A 14,925-nucleotide genomic window follows, 5' to 3' on the forward strand; every position below is an offset into this window, starting at 1 on the left:
ACACTTTTGCTGTATCTTGAAATGCAATGGCTGCCTTAAGGAAAAGCATTTGTGTGACTGAGTTGCAAGCTGAACTAGACATTGTTTTTAAGAAGCATCACCATTTTACCTGAATGACTAACAAACTGGTTATTCAGACACGGTTATCTGACAAACATTTTCTCAAACATGAGCCCAGTTGTGCCTATCACTTCCAAAATGAGAGATTTAAAGTGAAAACTGAGATTTTGGAAAACGTATATTCTCTACTGTGAACCTAATGGCTTTCCAATGCTTAGACTGATTAATCAGTGGTAATACTAACTGATTTTTTTTGGTATTGTACAATAAAATGCTCCAACATTTGTAAGATCTGCAAACTCATCTAAAGAATACTTTTCAAATAATGCAAGATGTTACCAATCGTTCATGAGTAAAAGATCCAAAGTATAAAACAGAACAGTTTTAATGTAAGAGCACCCCAAATTTAATTTAATCATGTGGTTTAAGATTCCATTTGGCAACTTTTTTTTTTTTTTTTTTTTGATAGAGTCTCACTCTGTCACCCAGGCTAGAGTGCAGTGGCATAATCTCAGCTCACTGCAACCTCAGCCTCCCAAGTAGCTGGGATTATAGGCACCCACCACCATGCCCAGCTAATTTTTGTATTTTTAGTAGAGATGGGGTTTCACCATGTTGGCCAGGCTGGGCTCGAACTCCTTATCTCTTGATACGCCTGCCTCAGCCTCCCAAAGTGCTGGGCTTACAGATGTGAGCCACTGCGCCCTGCCCACAACTAACTTTTAAGAAGGGTTAGTCTATTACTTTTTGAGCTTTGTTATACTAAAGCACAACACTCTCAATGATCTAAAAAGGTTATTAAGTACTTGTCTTAATCATGTATCTGTCAGAGGCTGTATTTCCTTCAAATACTTCAACCAAACCAAAATAGCACAACAGATGAAAAGCAGAAACAGCTATGAGAATTCAGCTGTCTTCTATTAATATTTTGCCAGACATTAAAGAGATCTGCAAATTGAAAACAATGCTACTCTTCCTTTTTTTGTGCAGTATTTTTCACAAAAATCTTACTTATCCTTACATGTAATAGATTTTTTAAGTGAATTAATAAATTTTAATTTTAGTATGGTAAATACTGATGGGTATAACCTACTGAAGCAAAAGCTCTTTGGAATCCTTAATCATTTCTAACAGTCTAAAGGAGGTCCAAATCCCAAAAAGTTTGAGAAACACTCTTCTAGAAGGCAAGAGAAAAGGCAACTCCTTACTTCAACGTTCATCTACAAAGTTTCACCAGAAAACAAATATAAAAGGTCATGAAAACTTTAGACAAATAGAAGGTCAGAAGAAAGACCAAGAAATCACGAAGATCACAAACCTGAAGGACACTATATTACCTGAAATAAGACAGGCAGAGAGAGACAAACACCACGTGACCTCACATGTGTAATCTAAAAAAGTGGAAATCAGAAGTCACAGAAGCAGAGAGTCGAGTAGTGGTTGGCAGAAACTGGGATTGAGAGTGGTTGGGGAGATACTGGTCAAAGGGCACAACATTTTAATTAGACAAGACGAATTCTATTTTACAACACAGTGACTAAAGTTAATAACGCATTGCATACTTGAAAATTACTAAGAGTAGATATTAAGTGTTCTCACCACAAAAAAAGTAAGTACCTAAGGTAATACAAATGTTAATTAACTCCATTTAGTCACTGTAGACACATTTCAAACATCATGTTGTATGCCATAAGGATATACAATTTTTACTTCTCAATAAATTAATAAAAATCACTTTAATGAGAATAAAAAATAGTAGGAACATTCTGGATCTCAAGACTAACCAAAAACCGTATTCCTCATTAAGCTACAATTCAAACTCAGAGCAGCACATTTTATGTAAACAACTTTATGCTGCCTTACATCTGTATTTAAGAACTCAAACGACTTCAAAATTACACTATATTTAACACCATTACTTGCACAATCTACAGTGTCATGAATCTCTATCATGCTTCTTTGTGTTGTATATATTATCTTTAATAGTTTTTGCAAATAACTGGTGAAAAAAGAAAACAAGCAAAGGGGAATGTTCCAAAACCTAGATTCTTGTGTTATTCTGGCTAAATGTTTTCAAGAAAGATAAGTTGGGCAAGTGTCTAAAAGGTACATATAACTTCTGCCTACTTAATAGTATGTGAAATTATTTAATTCTGTTGTGACAATTTAGGTTCTTCATAAACTTTGATAACTGTGTTAGTTATAACTGGTGGAGTCATCTGATGGTGAAAACGAAGAGCCTCCCAACTGCCCAGGATTGTTTTATCTCCCCTAAGGAGTCCAAAAGGTAGATGCAGGCAGCGGGCGAGTGCTCGAGCTGTTTTCTCGCTCACTACCTTCAGGACTTGGACTTAGCACCGCCGATAGTCGGCAGCAAGTTACAGAACCCCTAGAGAAGGATCCAGAGACTCCGCGGCCCCTTCCCGCCCTGTGCCCTCACCTCCTTTCTTCCCCGCGTCACCCTGGACACCCGAGCCTTCGTCCGCGCGGGGAGCCGCTTCCTTGGCGCGCCGGGAGCTCGCCCAGACCCGGCCCCGGCCACTAGGGCCCCGAACCCGGTGAGGCCGTCCTGCCATCCGCGCGCGGCCTCCTCCAGAGGGCGGCCCTTCTTCCGCAGAACCCGGGGCCGCAACTTCTCTCGGCGCCCCAGGCTCTGCAGGCGACTCCTCAGCGCCATCGCTGTCGCTGGAATCGGCAGCGCGCTGCCGAAAAGTCCTTTTCGGCCTGTGAGCCATGGCCGAGGCCGAAGCTCCCGGAGCCCTATGACCCGGTGAACCCCAAGCCAGAGCTGCAGTGCCCGCCCCAAGCGTGCGCTACCGCCTCTCCCGGTCGCCGAGTGCGCGCGCCCGTCCGCCAGCCATCTACTACCCGCTTCAATGTCTGCGCCTGCGTGCTTTGCCTTCTTGGCTGTGGTTGGCCGAATTCTGTTCTGGGGTCTGGGTCTGGAGAGGCAAAGCGTTCCTTTTTGCCAGTTTAGGTCGCGTGGACTGACGTCCAGAGATTTCCACGGCCTCTCCGGGTGAGTCCCACGGAGAGCAGAACTCACGTGCTCTCCTTGTGAATTAGGCTTTATGCTCTCCGTCCTGGACTGGAGCCAGATCCGTTGTCTTTTATTTTCCGGAGAAAGAGCCCCCTCCAACCAAGATGTAAAACAAACGAAACCCTAGTAGTGTGAGGCTCGGGGTAGGAGGAGATGCCTCTGAGAGAAAAACAGTAAAGTCCGTACATAAACAATGCATACAGACTAGCAAAAATCAAACGACTACTCTCAGAGAAGTCCTGGTTAAATGCTTTCACCCTTAAGGAAAGTATCTTAAAACAAAAAACAGGCTATTGTCGGAGGCAAATTTGTACTATTTTCACTAAGCTCTGTCTACAGAAAGGAAGCCTGCACCATGAATTTTGAGTGGTTGATCCTTTTGGTAAAACTATTGTTATTTGGGTGCCTCTGACTGTCTACATCTAGAGTAATTCATCCAGTTCATTTAATTCATCTTGCTGCATTTGGTTCCGTGCTCAACGACGTTTCTGCCTCTGCTTTAGAGAACAAGACTTTCCAAGGGCTTCACAGAAGTGGATATTTTAAGGGATTAAATTTCCAGACTCTCAGCTTTGTTAAAAGAAAACCTTAAACAAATTAAACAGAGTTTAATTGAACAAATCACACGCCCCCTAAACCAGAATAGGTTCAGGGAGGCTTTAAGCGTAGCCAGCCACCTAGTGGAAGATTTATGGATGGAAAAACGAAAGTGAGGTACAGAAAATAGAAACTAAATAAGTCTTAGAAGGACTCTGTACTTCTATATCTGAGTCCTCGTGGAGGAACATTAACCTAACAGTGTGAATCCCAAAATTTTGAGACAGTTCTCAACTAATTTAGAAAGTTTATTTTGCCAAGGTTAATGACACACGCCTGTGACACAGCCTCAGGAAGTCCTGATGACATGTGACCAAGGTAGTCGGGGCACAGCTTGGGTTTATACATTTTAGGGAGACATGAGACATCAATCAATATATGTAAGATGTACATTGGTTCCGTCCAGAAAGGTGGGGACAACTTAAAGCAGGGAGGGGGCTTCCAGGTCACAGGAAGGTGAGAGACAAATAGTTGTATTACTTTGAGTTTCTGATAAGCCTTTCCAAAGAAGACAATCAGAATATGCATCTATCTCAGTGAGCAGAGGGATGACTTCGAATAGATTGAGTGGCAAGTTTTGCCCTGAGCAGTTCCCAGCTTTATTTTTCCCTTTAGCTTAGTAATTTGGGGGCCCCAAAATTTTCCTTTCACAATAGGTAGACAAGATTGAAAACCTAAATTAGGTTAACTAGGTCAGTCTTGCCCAATCCCAGCAGCCATACTTAAACCACTGATACACTGCTGAGTGTTCAAACTGTGTTCAAATGAGGCAAACGCCAAACTGTAACCAATCCAGCTGTTTCTGTACCTCACTTTCGATTTCTGTACATCAATTCCACACCTCCCCTCAGTTTTTTTTTTTTTTTTTTTTGGTCTACAAAGTTGTTCTGACCACTAGGCATCCCTGGAGTATCTCTGAATCTGCTGTGATTCTGGAGGCTGCCCAATTCACGAATCTTTCATTGCTCAATTAAACTCCTTTAAATTTAATTCAGCTGAAGTTTTTCTTTTCGCAGAAGTAAAGTACAGAAACAGCCAGATTGGTTACAGCTTAGCGTTTGCCTTATTTGAACATGATTTGAACAGTTGGCCAGCTTTGATTTGCTAAAACTCGGTGTTTGGCACAAGAGTAGGTTGCAGTCTGTTTACACATTCAGTTAGGTTCTAGTTTACTAGGTAGGGAGAAACCTTTAGGCTGAACTTAGAATATATAAGGAGGTAGCTTTAGGCTAAACTTAACAGCTTCCATATGCATTCTTGCTAAAACTGGTTTGGCTGAGAACCGCTGTATTCATGCTGCCTTGACAAATATAGTGTTCTTTTCTTCTTCCAAAGGAGAGGCATAATTCTGTGTCCCTCCTGAATATGCTAAAGTACATGCCATGTGTAAAAATCTCTGTAGCATCTGACATTTTGTTGTCTAGATGACAAATGACTAACTAATGTTTTCATTACAATCCTCTTGCAAACCAGGCAGTTTCCAATGTTTTGCTTTCAACAAAATTGGAAGACCAAATCCAATGATCAGTCAACCATTCAAACTAATTTTTGATGATGAATTAATGTGATTTTTGCATACAATTCAGGAATTCTGAAAAATGACTGATATTGAAAAGACATACTTTTTCGTAGGTAGTTTTCTCAGTGCTTACATAATATAAAATTAAAATATAACAGCATAATTGACAATAATAACTATTCTAGCAATAAGTAATGGATGCATGAACTAATAAGGGAGGAGCTATATTTGTCTTTAAGAGATATATTTTCTTTCTCTCCCTCTCTCTTTCTCTCTTTCTTTCTTTCTCTCTCTCTCTCTTTCTTTATGTTTCTTTCTTTTTTGACAGAGTCTTGCTCTGTTGCTCAGGCTGGAGTGTAGTGGCATGATGTCTGCTCACTGCAACCTCTGCCTCCCAGTTCAAGCGATTCTTCTGGCAGCCTCCCAAGTAGCAGAGATTACAGGTGTGCACCACCATGCCCAGCTAATTTTTTGTAGATTTTTTAGTAGATATGGGGTTTCACCATGTTGGCCAGGCTGGTCTTCAACTCCTGGCCTCAAATTATCTGTCCACCTCAGCTTCCCAAACTGCTGGGATTATAGACGTGAGCCACCGCGCCCAGCCAAGACATGCATTTTCAACAACTATTATCTTTGCTTAAAAAACTGTGTTGTATTTATATTGCGTTAAGTGTATACTATTGTTGAAACCACCAGTTAAAGGCTACCAGGAGAATACCAAGTCAAACAAAGTTAGGTTTATTTAGCTTGCCCCAGCAGAGGAAAGCACAGACCAAGGAAACCATGGTGTATTGGTAAGAGGGAGTTGAATGGAGTTTCTTCTAAGATTTGGGCTTGTGCTAGATTTTAAGGAGAGCAAAGGGAAGCAGGGCCAGATTTGTATTATATAATGTCAAGAAGCTAGATAGTTTAACAATTAGGTACCTCAGTAATCCTGTTAAAGAAGAAGGAGGAACAGAGGAAGGAAGTGGAGTTTGGATGTCATTAGTATAAAGTAGCAATCACTTCAAAATACTTCTTAAGAGTATGGTCTTGACTTCCAGCAGAGTTGACTAATTTCCCATTAATAATTGTAAAGGTAACTAAATCCAGAACATACATAATTATACATTACATATACATTTTAATGGAAAAATGTGGACTGATTAATGAAGAATTTTCAAGTGTAAGCTGATTTCTATCATTTGATCAATGAAAGACTTTCAAGTATAAACTATATTTCAGTAGGTAAAATGTTGTAGGGAATAGAAATATGAATTCAAGGAGAAAAAGCAATGATGCAAATGGTTTGTACATTTATTAAATGAGATGCTGAGTATTAAATAGGTTCAATGTTTAGGTTATATTATATAAATTTAAATGAGTAATATAATTTTTATAAAAGTAAGTCCCAACATGTACAGTACACCAGAAATTGCATTCTTTGCAAATGTCAAAACTTAGAGATGTCCACCTAAAAAGGTGCTGAGATAATAAATTTTTTAAAAATCCCTAAAAGAGCATGCATTCATAAAGGTATGAAACCACTATCACAGATGACCATTACCAACTCAATCTTCTTTATACTGACTATGGATGCTCCAGTTGCTCAAAAACATTTCTTGCTTGGGCAGTCTCATAGGAATAGTATTTTAATAATTGGTTGGAGGACTTAGAATATATAAGGAAGCAGCTTTAGGCTAAACTTAATTTAGATAGAGTCATAGATAAAATGGGCATTGTAGTATGTTTTTGGGGGTATACTCCACCAATAAGCCTATTTTCTTCCAGAAATTTCTCATCTATTAGGTTTCTGTAGCTACGTTCACCTCCTGGGACATGGCTTACAGGGTCAAAAGAGATATCAGAACCATGGTAGACCAATTAGAGCCTTTCCTCAGGAATGTCTGAGCTGTGAAATACTCTTTAGTGGTGAGTTGGAGTCAGCTCCTGTGGACTCTGGACGGCTGGTTGCAAAATGTTCAGAAATTGTAGGAACCAGTTGTTTAACACAGTCATTATTAAACATTAAATTGTATAAATTTACTACTTAAAAGATATTATGAATAAAAGTAATAAATCCTCAAAACTCAACGCTTCCTTTTACTACTAACTCTTACTGTTATCTGTGCCTTTGAGGTTTATGTCTACTGTATCTGTATGGTAGAAATACTATATAATGTTGAGCTACTGCACACCTGTTACCAACTCCAGTTTAGTGGTGTCATATTTGCAGCTTGAAATCAGTCATAATGGGAGTACTTATACCATATAAATTGGCAGACCTTACAAGTCTGGGTGTTTCTCCCAGATATCCAGTCATTAAACATTTACCATCATATCACTGACTATATTTCACCAAAGGAATAGAGAAGAAGCAAAGTTTCTCTGATTGATCTTGCCCCAGAATTCTTTTTCCTTGGCTTTTCTTTTTTCTTGACTTTTCTCAATAAACTGAAACTCATTGATGTAAATTTGGGAAATTATATGATATAGTATTATCAGTTAGTCACATTTATTAATGTCTTATTATAAAGAGAGGCTTCTCTTTTTAAATCCAGGTAAAGTTAGAGAGCTACTTGATTTTTTTGTTTTAGAAAATTGGCAAATGGTGTGAAAAGGATATTTCTGGAGAATAGAGATACTCGTGGTATCTGAAAGAACAGCTTCCTATTATGGACCAAGTGCTCCTTGTAGTTAGAACAAACTTTAAAGATTGGGGATGGAGAAGTGGGTTCCATTCTATCCAGTGCTTTTCAGATGCTATCTTTCCATGCAGAATTCCCAAGTTCTGCCACGGATACTGTTCTATTCTCCCTTAGCAGAGGAGGACATCTTTCCAAATTACACTATACATCTGCAGTTAGTGCTAAACCAAGCAGGAGACTATAATTTTTATTTTATTTTATTTTATGGACAGAGTCTCGCTCTGCCACCCAGTGCAATGATGCGAATACAGCTCACTGCGACCTTGACCTACTGGGCTCAGTGATTCTCCCACCTTAGCCTCCTGAGGATCGGAGACTACACACATGTACCCCCATGCCCAGCTAACACTAACATTTTGAAACAGGAGAATGAGGAAGATGATTATGACTGTAATTGGAGAGAAATTGAGTGTTCCATTATGCACTCTTAAGGAAACACATTAATCTACTGTACAATTCAATCAGCATTTATTATACACCTACTAGCATGGGCACCATGTTAAGCCCTAGGCTAGTGCTCATAAAATCTAATGTTCTTCAAAGCACGTGGAAACAGTTTGGACATATGTATACCGATTGAGCTGCTCTGTGTAGGAATCAAGAGTCTTCATTTCTAGCATGCTCCCAGGTGAAGGCAAGGATGCTTGTCTGAGGATCACTCTAAATAGCAAGGTCCTAGAGCAGATACTAAGAAGTATTAATCACCCTTAAGAAGTCTTAAAAAATTGTCCAAATAACTTAATCATTGATGAACTTCATATCAGATTGTAACAACATGTAAACGTTAGATACCTCAAAATTTAGAAACCTAAACAGCCCCCCGGAAGGAAAACTAAGAATCTATTCACAGTGAGTAAGGTTAAGTGTAGAAGTTATTCACCATAAGGGGATCTCTGTCTGCACCCCCTCAAAAAGGGTTATCTGCCAGCTTCCAAAATCATTTTAGGTGTTTGTTGCAATTGGAAAGGTGGTCAGCAGGACAGAATTCACTCCCAGTGTTGTTTAAAAGGGAGCAGTTTACTTAAGGACAGTATAAGTGTGGTGTTGGTGTTCTAGAAGGCCCTTTCCCTTCAAAAGTCACTGACTCACAAACTATGTTAAACCAAAATGTGTAAACGCTAGGCAGAGTTTACTGTTCTCAACCGAGTTCAGAGCCATCTGCTAATGTGGACTCATCGTTTACCTCACCGTTTTAAAAGACACTGCCTCCCCAGACAGAGCCCTTCTTTTACTCATTTTGATATCCTGTACCTAGTGTAGTGTTTAGTGCACAGCTGACATGAACACAATGAACTAAATGGTTGGATGAGGCAATTCTGAAACATTTGTGTTCACTCACAAAAATAAAACTGGAAAACAAGTCACTCTAACTTGTTAAATGCAAACATGTTAAGAGATAGGTAATATATGACGGAGATAGAAAACACTCTACTATTTAAAACAAATCAAATATTTGTTCTAAGGGAAAGAAGTGAGAAAAGTGATTTTCTCTGGGTGTTGCCTGGGTGGGAGAGGATGAAATAAAGATAACTTGTTTAATAAAGGGGGAGGAATCCTGAGTTCTCTCCTGTGTCCCCAGGGAAAGCAGCAAGATGATTCTGAGGGATAGTTGCCAGATTTAGAAAAAATATAGAATACCTGGTAAAATTTGAATTTCAGATAAAACAGGAATAGCTTTTTAGTATAAATATATACTATATAATATTTGGGATATACATGCATGGTAGATTTTGGAACTCTAGCCTAGGGTAAAGAGAAGTGTGAAGAATTTCAAAGGGTGGAGAAAAACTTCAGAATCTGAGGTGGAGGGTGGAGGACAGTTGTAGTTCTGGAATCTGAGAGAAATGAGGGTCAATGAGAAGTTCCCAGTTACACGGGAGAATGGGATGAAGTGCTTTTAAGATACAGTGAAGTTTTCTTCCAAGGATTTAGTAAAACTTTGCTCCAAATACAATCTTTTTTTTTTTTTTTTGAGACGGAGTCTCGGTCTGTCGCCAGGCTGGGGTGCAGTGGCACGATCTCAGCTCACTGCCACCTCCGCCTGCTAGGTTCAAACGATTCTCCTGCCTCAGCCTCCTAAGTAGCTTGGGATTACAGGTGTCCACCATCACACTCAGCTAATTTTTGTATTTTCAGTAGAGACAGGGTTTCACCATGTTGGCCAGGATGGTCTCAAACTCCTGACCTCGGGTGATCTGCCTGCCTTGGCCTCCCAAAGTGCTGGGATTATAGGCATGAGCCACTGCACCCAGCCTCCAAATACAGTCTTAACATTGCTGTTGAGATTGAAGGAGTTGGCAGCTGAGGTCAGGTGGTGGATGAGGAAGAACTGGTGGCTCCACGATTCTGAGCTGAGGGTGTCAGAGGAGATGGAGTGGATGATAGGAGAGAAGCAGGTTACTGGGCATGCTGGCTTAGCAGTGGGTTTAAGATAGCCCCTTTTCCCAAATGTACCCAAGAAGATGCAACTTTAAAGGAGAAGATGCTCTGGGAGTTACCTGTGGGCACAGGAAAAGGGCAAAGAGCAAAACTGTATTTCTCCAAACAGCTTTTCCAGATACCCATATTTACCACTCATAATTTCTTGTTTTCATGAATACTAGGATTTTCACCACCACCCTTCATCAAGCAGGTAGAGATAATGCCATATCTTTTTACTTGTCCTACACTGTACTTATTTATAATATTAGCTTATTAATTAATTGGCTGATCATTATGAGAGTTTATATTATTCCCCTTTTATGTCGTTTAGAATTGCAGAGGTTAACAATGGGAAAAATTGGCATATAAAAATTTCCAACTTCTGGAAATCAATGTCATATTTATCCAAACAGACTCTTTTCTCCCTATAGTGAAGTGACATTTTATTTAGCTTGTCTTGCCATTTAATGGTGGATTCTGAGCTCCCTCTAGTGAGAAATGTGCTCCTTATAAAAGGATTGTATCAAATAATCTCATGGAAATTGCCTCCTTGCTTATTATAGAGCTGAGCAATGAATATATTTTCATTTTAAGCCAGGCTCTTTAAAACTTTCTTAGAGGACAAAATTTGGGGAAGTCATGTTTATAAGTCATTTTTTAAATTAAAAAATTACTATGGAAACACATTCATACAAATATGAAACTAATTGTGTTTTCACTTCTTCAGCGTCTATTTTTTTAAGCACTTACCATGATAGGAGCCCTGCACTGGGACCAGAAGGTCACAAAACACATAGGATCCTGTTCCAAAGGTCAGGTGTGAGGAACCACATTAGCCCGAGGATCTGGTTTATTGGAAATACTTAATGATATCCTGTAATCTCAAGTATTGAGAATTTTCTCAATTTTAGATCCTACTTTTCAGAATGAATAGATGTCTTTGAGCTGTCACTCTTATGTGCCTAAACTAATCTATTTATTAACTGTCAGATACCCCAAGGACCACCAGAAAAACCTATTGATCAAGCAAAGTCAAGTTTATAAGATTAACTACAGTAAGAAAGAACACCACCTTGACAGAATCGTATAAGTATCTGAAAATGAAAGAATAAGGCAGGGTATTCACAGAGTTTTAGGGCCTGGGCTGGGTGATTTTTTAAAAAATGTATTTTATTGTGGTAAGCATACTTAATGTGAGGTCTATCCTCTTAACACATTTTCAAGTGTAAGATACAATATTGCCAACCATAAGGACAATGTTGTACAGCAGGTCTGTAGAACTTATTTATCTTGTACAATTGATACTTTATACCAGTTGATTAGTGATTTGTCATTTTCCTCTTTGCCTAGCCCCTAGAAACCACAATTCCACTCTCTGATTTTATGAGTCTGAATATTTTAGATACCTCATATAAGTGGACTCACACAGTGTTTTTCCTTCTTGGTGGCTTATTTCACTTAGCATAATGTCCTCAAGGTTAATTCATGTTGTTACATATTGCAGGATTTCTTTATTTTTTAAGGATGAATAATATTCCCTCCTCTCTATACAACACATTTCCTTTATCCATTCATCCTTCAATTGACAAAACAGTACTGCTACTATGGAAAACAATATGAAGATTCCTCAAAAAGTTAAAAGTAGAACTACCATGTGATCCAGCAGTATCATTTCTGGGTATTTATTCAACAGAATTGAAATCAGGACTTCTAAAAGATAATCACACTCCAGTGTTCACTGCTGCACTACTCACAATAACTAAGATGGTATGGATGATTTTCAGTTAGGTCTTGTAAGGAGGTCAAGGTGAAAGGAGTCATGTGAAATAAATCATACTGTGCTAACCCACCACAAACTATTTATGCAATGGAGATCAAGTTAAGGTCAATATACATGGCAATTTATAGGCATTAAGAGGAAACAATGTCAAAGAAGGTCAATTTAGAAGGTGGTTATGAGTGCCTTTCTTCATTTTAAATCCTTCGCCTTTGAGATCTAGGACGAATTCTAGAGTTTTCCTTCTATTCCAACCAGTCAGCTTTCTAACAAATTCAAGCTTCTTTTCAGTGCCTCCACTCGAGTTTCTCATTCGAGGCATTGAACGAAAAACCTTTCACTCAATATGAAACGTAACACACATACAGAAAAATGCACAAAACAAAAATGTACAGTTCAAGAACTTACCATAAAGCAAATCCCTCCTAAAGCAACTCCCTCCACAGCCACCAATGAAGTTAAGAAATAGAAGATTGCTAGCATCCCAGCAATCTCTTTTGTTCCCCTTTTCAATCATTTCACCCTCCCTGTCCCCAGAAGTAATCATTGTTCTGACTTTTACAGTAATTACTTCCTTGCTTTTAAAAAAATATGGTTTTACTGCAAGCACACATACTCAAACACTAGGATGTAGTTTTGACTGTTTTTGAACTTTTGAAATCATACCATCTGTATTGTTTTGTGCTTGGCTTTTTTTGGCTTAATATATGTTTGTATTATAATTCCACATTGTTCTTCTGTGTAATTGTAGTCTATTGTTATTGCTGTATAATAGTCCATTGTATGGGTATGCCACAGCTTATCTATCCTAATACTGTTGACATTTGGTTATTTCTTTTTTTTCAGATGGAGTCTTGCTCTGTTGCCCAGGTTGGAGTGCAGTGGCACGATCTCAGCTCACTGCAACCTCTGCCTCCCAGGGTTCAAGCAATTCTCCTGTCTCAGCATCCTGAATAGCTGGGATTAGGTGTACGCCACCACGCCTGGCTAATTTCATATTTTTAGTAGAGATGGGGTTTCACCATATTGGTCAGGCTGGTCTCAAACTCCTGACCTCAGGAGATCCACCAGCCTCAGCCTTCCAAAGTGCTGGGATTACAGGTGTGAGCTACCATGCCCAGCTGACATTTGGTTATTTTGATTTTTTTGTTACATTACAAGAAATGTTATTAAAACACTTGGGAAACAAGTGTCTCTTCAGGTCATGTGTACTCAATTCGGTTGTGTATAAACCTAAGAATGGAATTATTGGGTCATAGGGTATGCATATCTTCAACTTCACTGGAAAATATCAGTTTCCAAGGTAGTAATTGCCTAAATTTACATTCTCATCAGCAGTGTATTAAAGTTTCCGTGGCTCCTAATACTTGCTAACACTTGGTATTTTCAGTTGTCTTTGTTTTAGCCATCTGGGTGTATGTCCTTATTTGTTGAATATGAATTTCCTTGATTACTAATGAGGATAAACCCTTTTTCATTACATATATATGAATACACATATACATAAATATACACAGCATACATACTGTATATGTGTATATGAAAACACATATGTACATAAATATCTATGTATATATACTGTACATAGTAGGCTATCTGGAGTTCTTCTTTTCTGAATTGCATGTTCAATTCTCTTGCTCATTTTTCTATTGAGTTGTCTGTTTTTTCTTAATGGTGCATAGCTCTCCTGTATGTATTTTGTATTTAACTGATAGCTGTTTTGCAAATATATCCTCCCAGTTTGTGGTTTGCCTTTTCACTCTGTTAATGATTGTTTTTCGTAAAGAGAAATTCTTAAATTTTTAATGCTAATATAATAAAATCTATTTAACCTTTCCTTTACCATTTGTGCTTTATGTGTCCCATTTGAATAATTTTTCACTACCGCAGAATAAGAAGATAATCTCTGTTATAAATATATAATATACCTACAGTTTTTTTGTAAGAAGTGAGATGTCAGTCAAATTTTACTTTTTTTATATGGATATTCAATTGATCTGGTTTAGTTAAAATTATAATATGGAAAACTTCCAAACATATATACTAAGTAAAATGAAGAGTTTAATGAGCTTTCATTATTCAGCTTTGACAATTTTCAACTTATGAACAATTTGTTTTATCTGTACTCCCATCCACTTCTCTACTCACGCATTATTTTGAAATACATAACAGACATAATGTTTCATCCATGAATATTTCAGGCATCTTTTAAACAAAAAAGAATATTTAAAAAAATGTAATCACAATAAACTAGCAACAACCTTTAATATCATAAAATACTTAGTGTTCAAATTTCTGATTCTCTTATAACCATATAATTTTTTACCTTTTGCTTGAACCAGGATCTAAACAAGGCCCCCAAATTGGGATTAGTTGATATATCTTTCAAAGCATTTTTTAATCCGTAATAATCTTTCTCAGTCTCGCTCTTGCTTTCCCCACTTGCATGCTTGCAATTCATCTGTCAAAACACACACACACACACACACACACACACACACACACACAAAACAAAACAAAAAAACAACTAAAGACTTATTCCACAGTCTTATTTTGGCTGATGTAATTCATATGATGTCATTTCTAACATGCTTCTCTGTCTCCTATATTTTCTTTAATTAGAGGCTTGCACAGATTCAGGTTCAACTTTTACAGCAAGAATACCTCATAGGAAGGGCTATTTTCTTCCATCTAGATGCATATAATGTCTAGTTGTCTCTTTGTGTGTGCATCTGCATATGATGTTAGCTGCCACTAACACTTAATATTGAGATCTAATAATTCATTAGGGCTTGAAAAATGGTGATATTCTCATTCTATCATT

The 14,925-nt window shown here is 38.2% G+C and overlaps 1 protein-coding gene across 1 annotated transcript in view; it reads right to left on the reverse strand.

Annotated features, from left to right (window-relative positions):
- GCFC2 (GC-rich sequence DNA-binding factor 2) overlaps positions 1-3,045 on the reverse strand; it is a 52,476-nt gene extending 49,431 nt beyond the window's left edge. Inside the window, exon 1 of the mRNA XM_011946119.1 lies at positions 2,531-3,045. Within this exon, the coding sequence (XP_011801509.1) occupies positions 2,531-2,795 (265 nt within the window). The 5' untranslated portion in view covers positions 2,796-3,045. The remainder of the gene's footprint in view (positions 1-2,530) is intronic.
- Between the last annotated feature and the right edge of the window lie 11,880 nt (positions 3,046-14,925).

The sequence above is a fragment of the Colobus angolensis genome, unplaced genomic scaffold (genome assembly GCF_000951035.1).
Source record: "Colobus angolensis palliatus isolate OR3802 unplaced genomic scaffold, Cang.pa_1.0 Scaffold249, whole genome shotgun sequence".
Lineage (NCBI taxonomy): Eukaryota > Metazoa > Chordata > Mammalia > Primates > Cercopithecidae > Colobus > Colobus angolensis.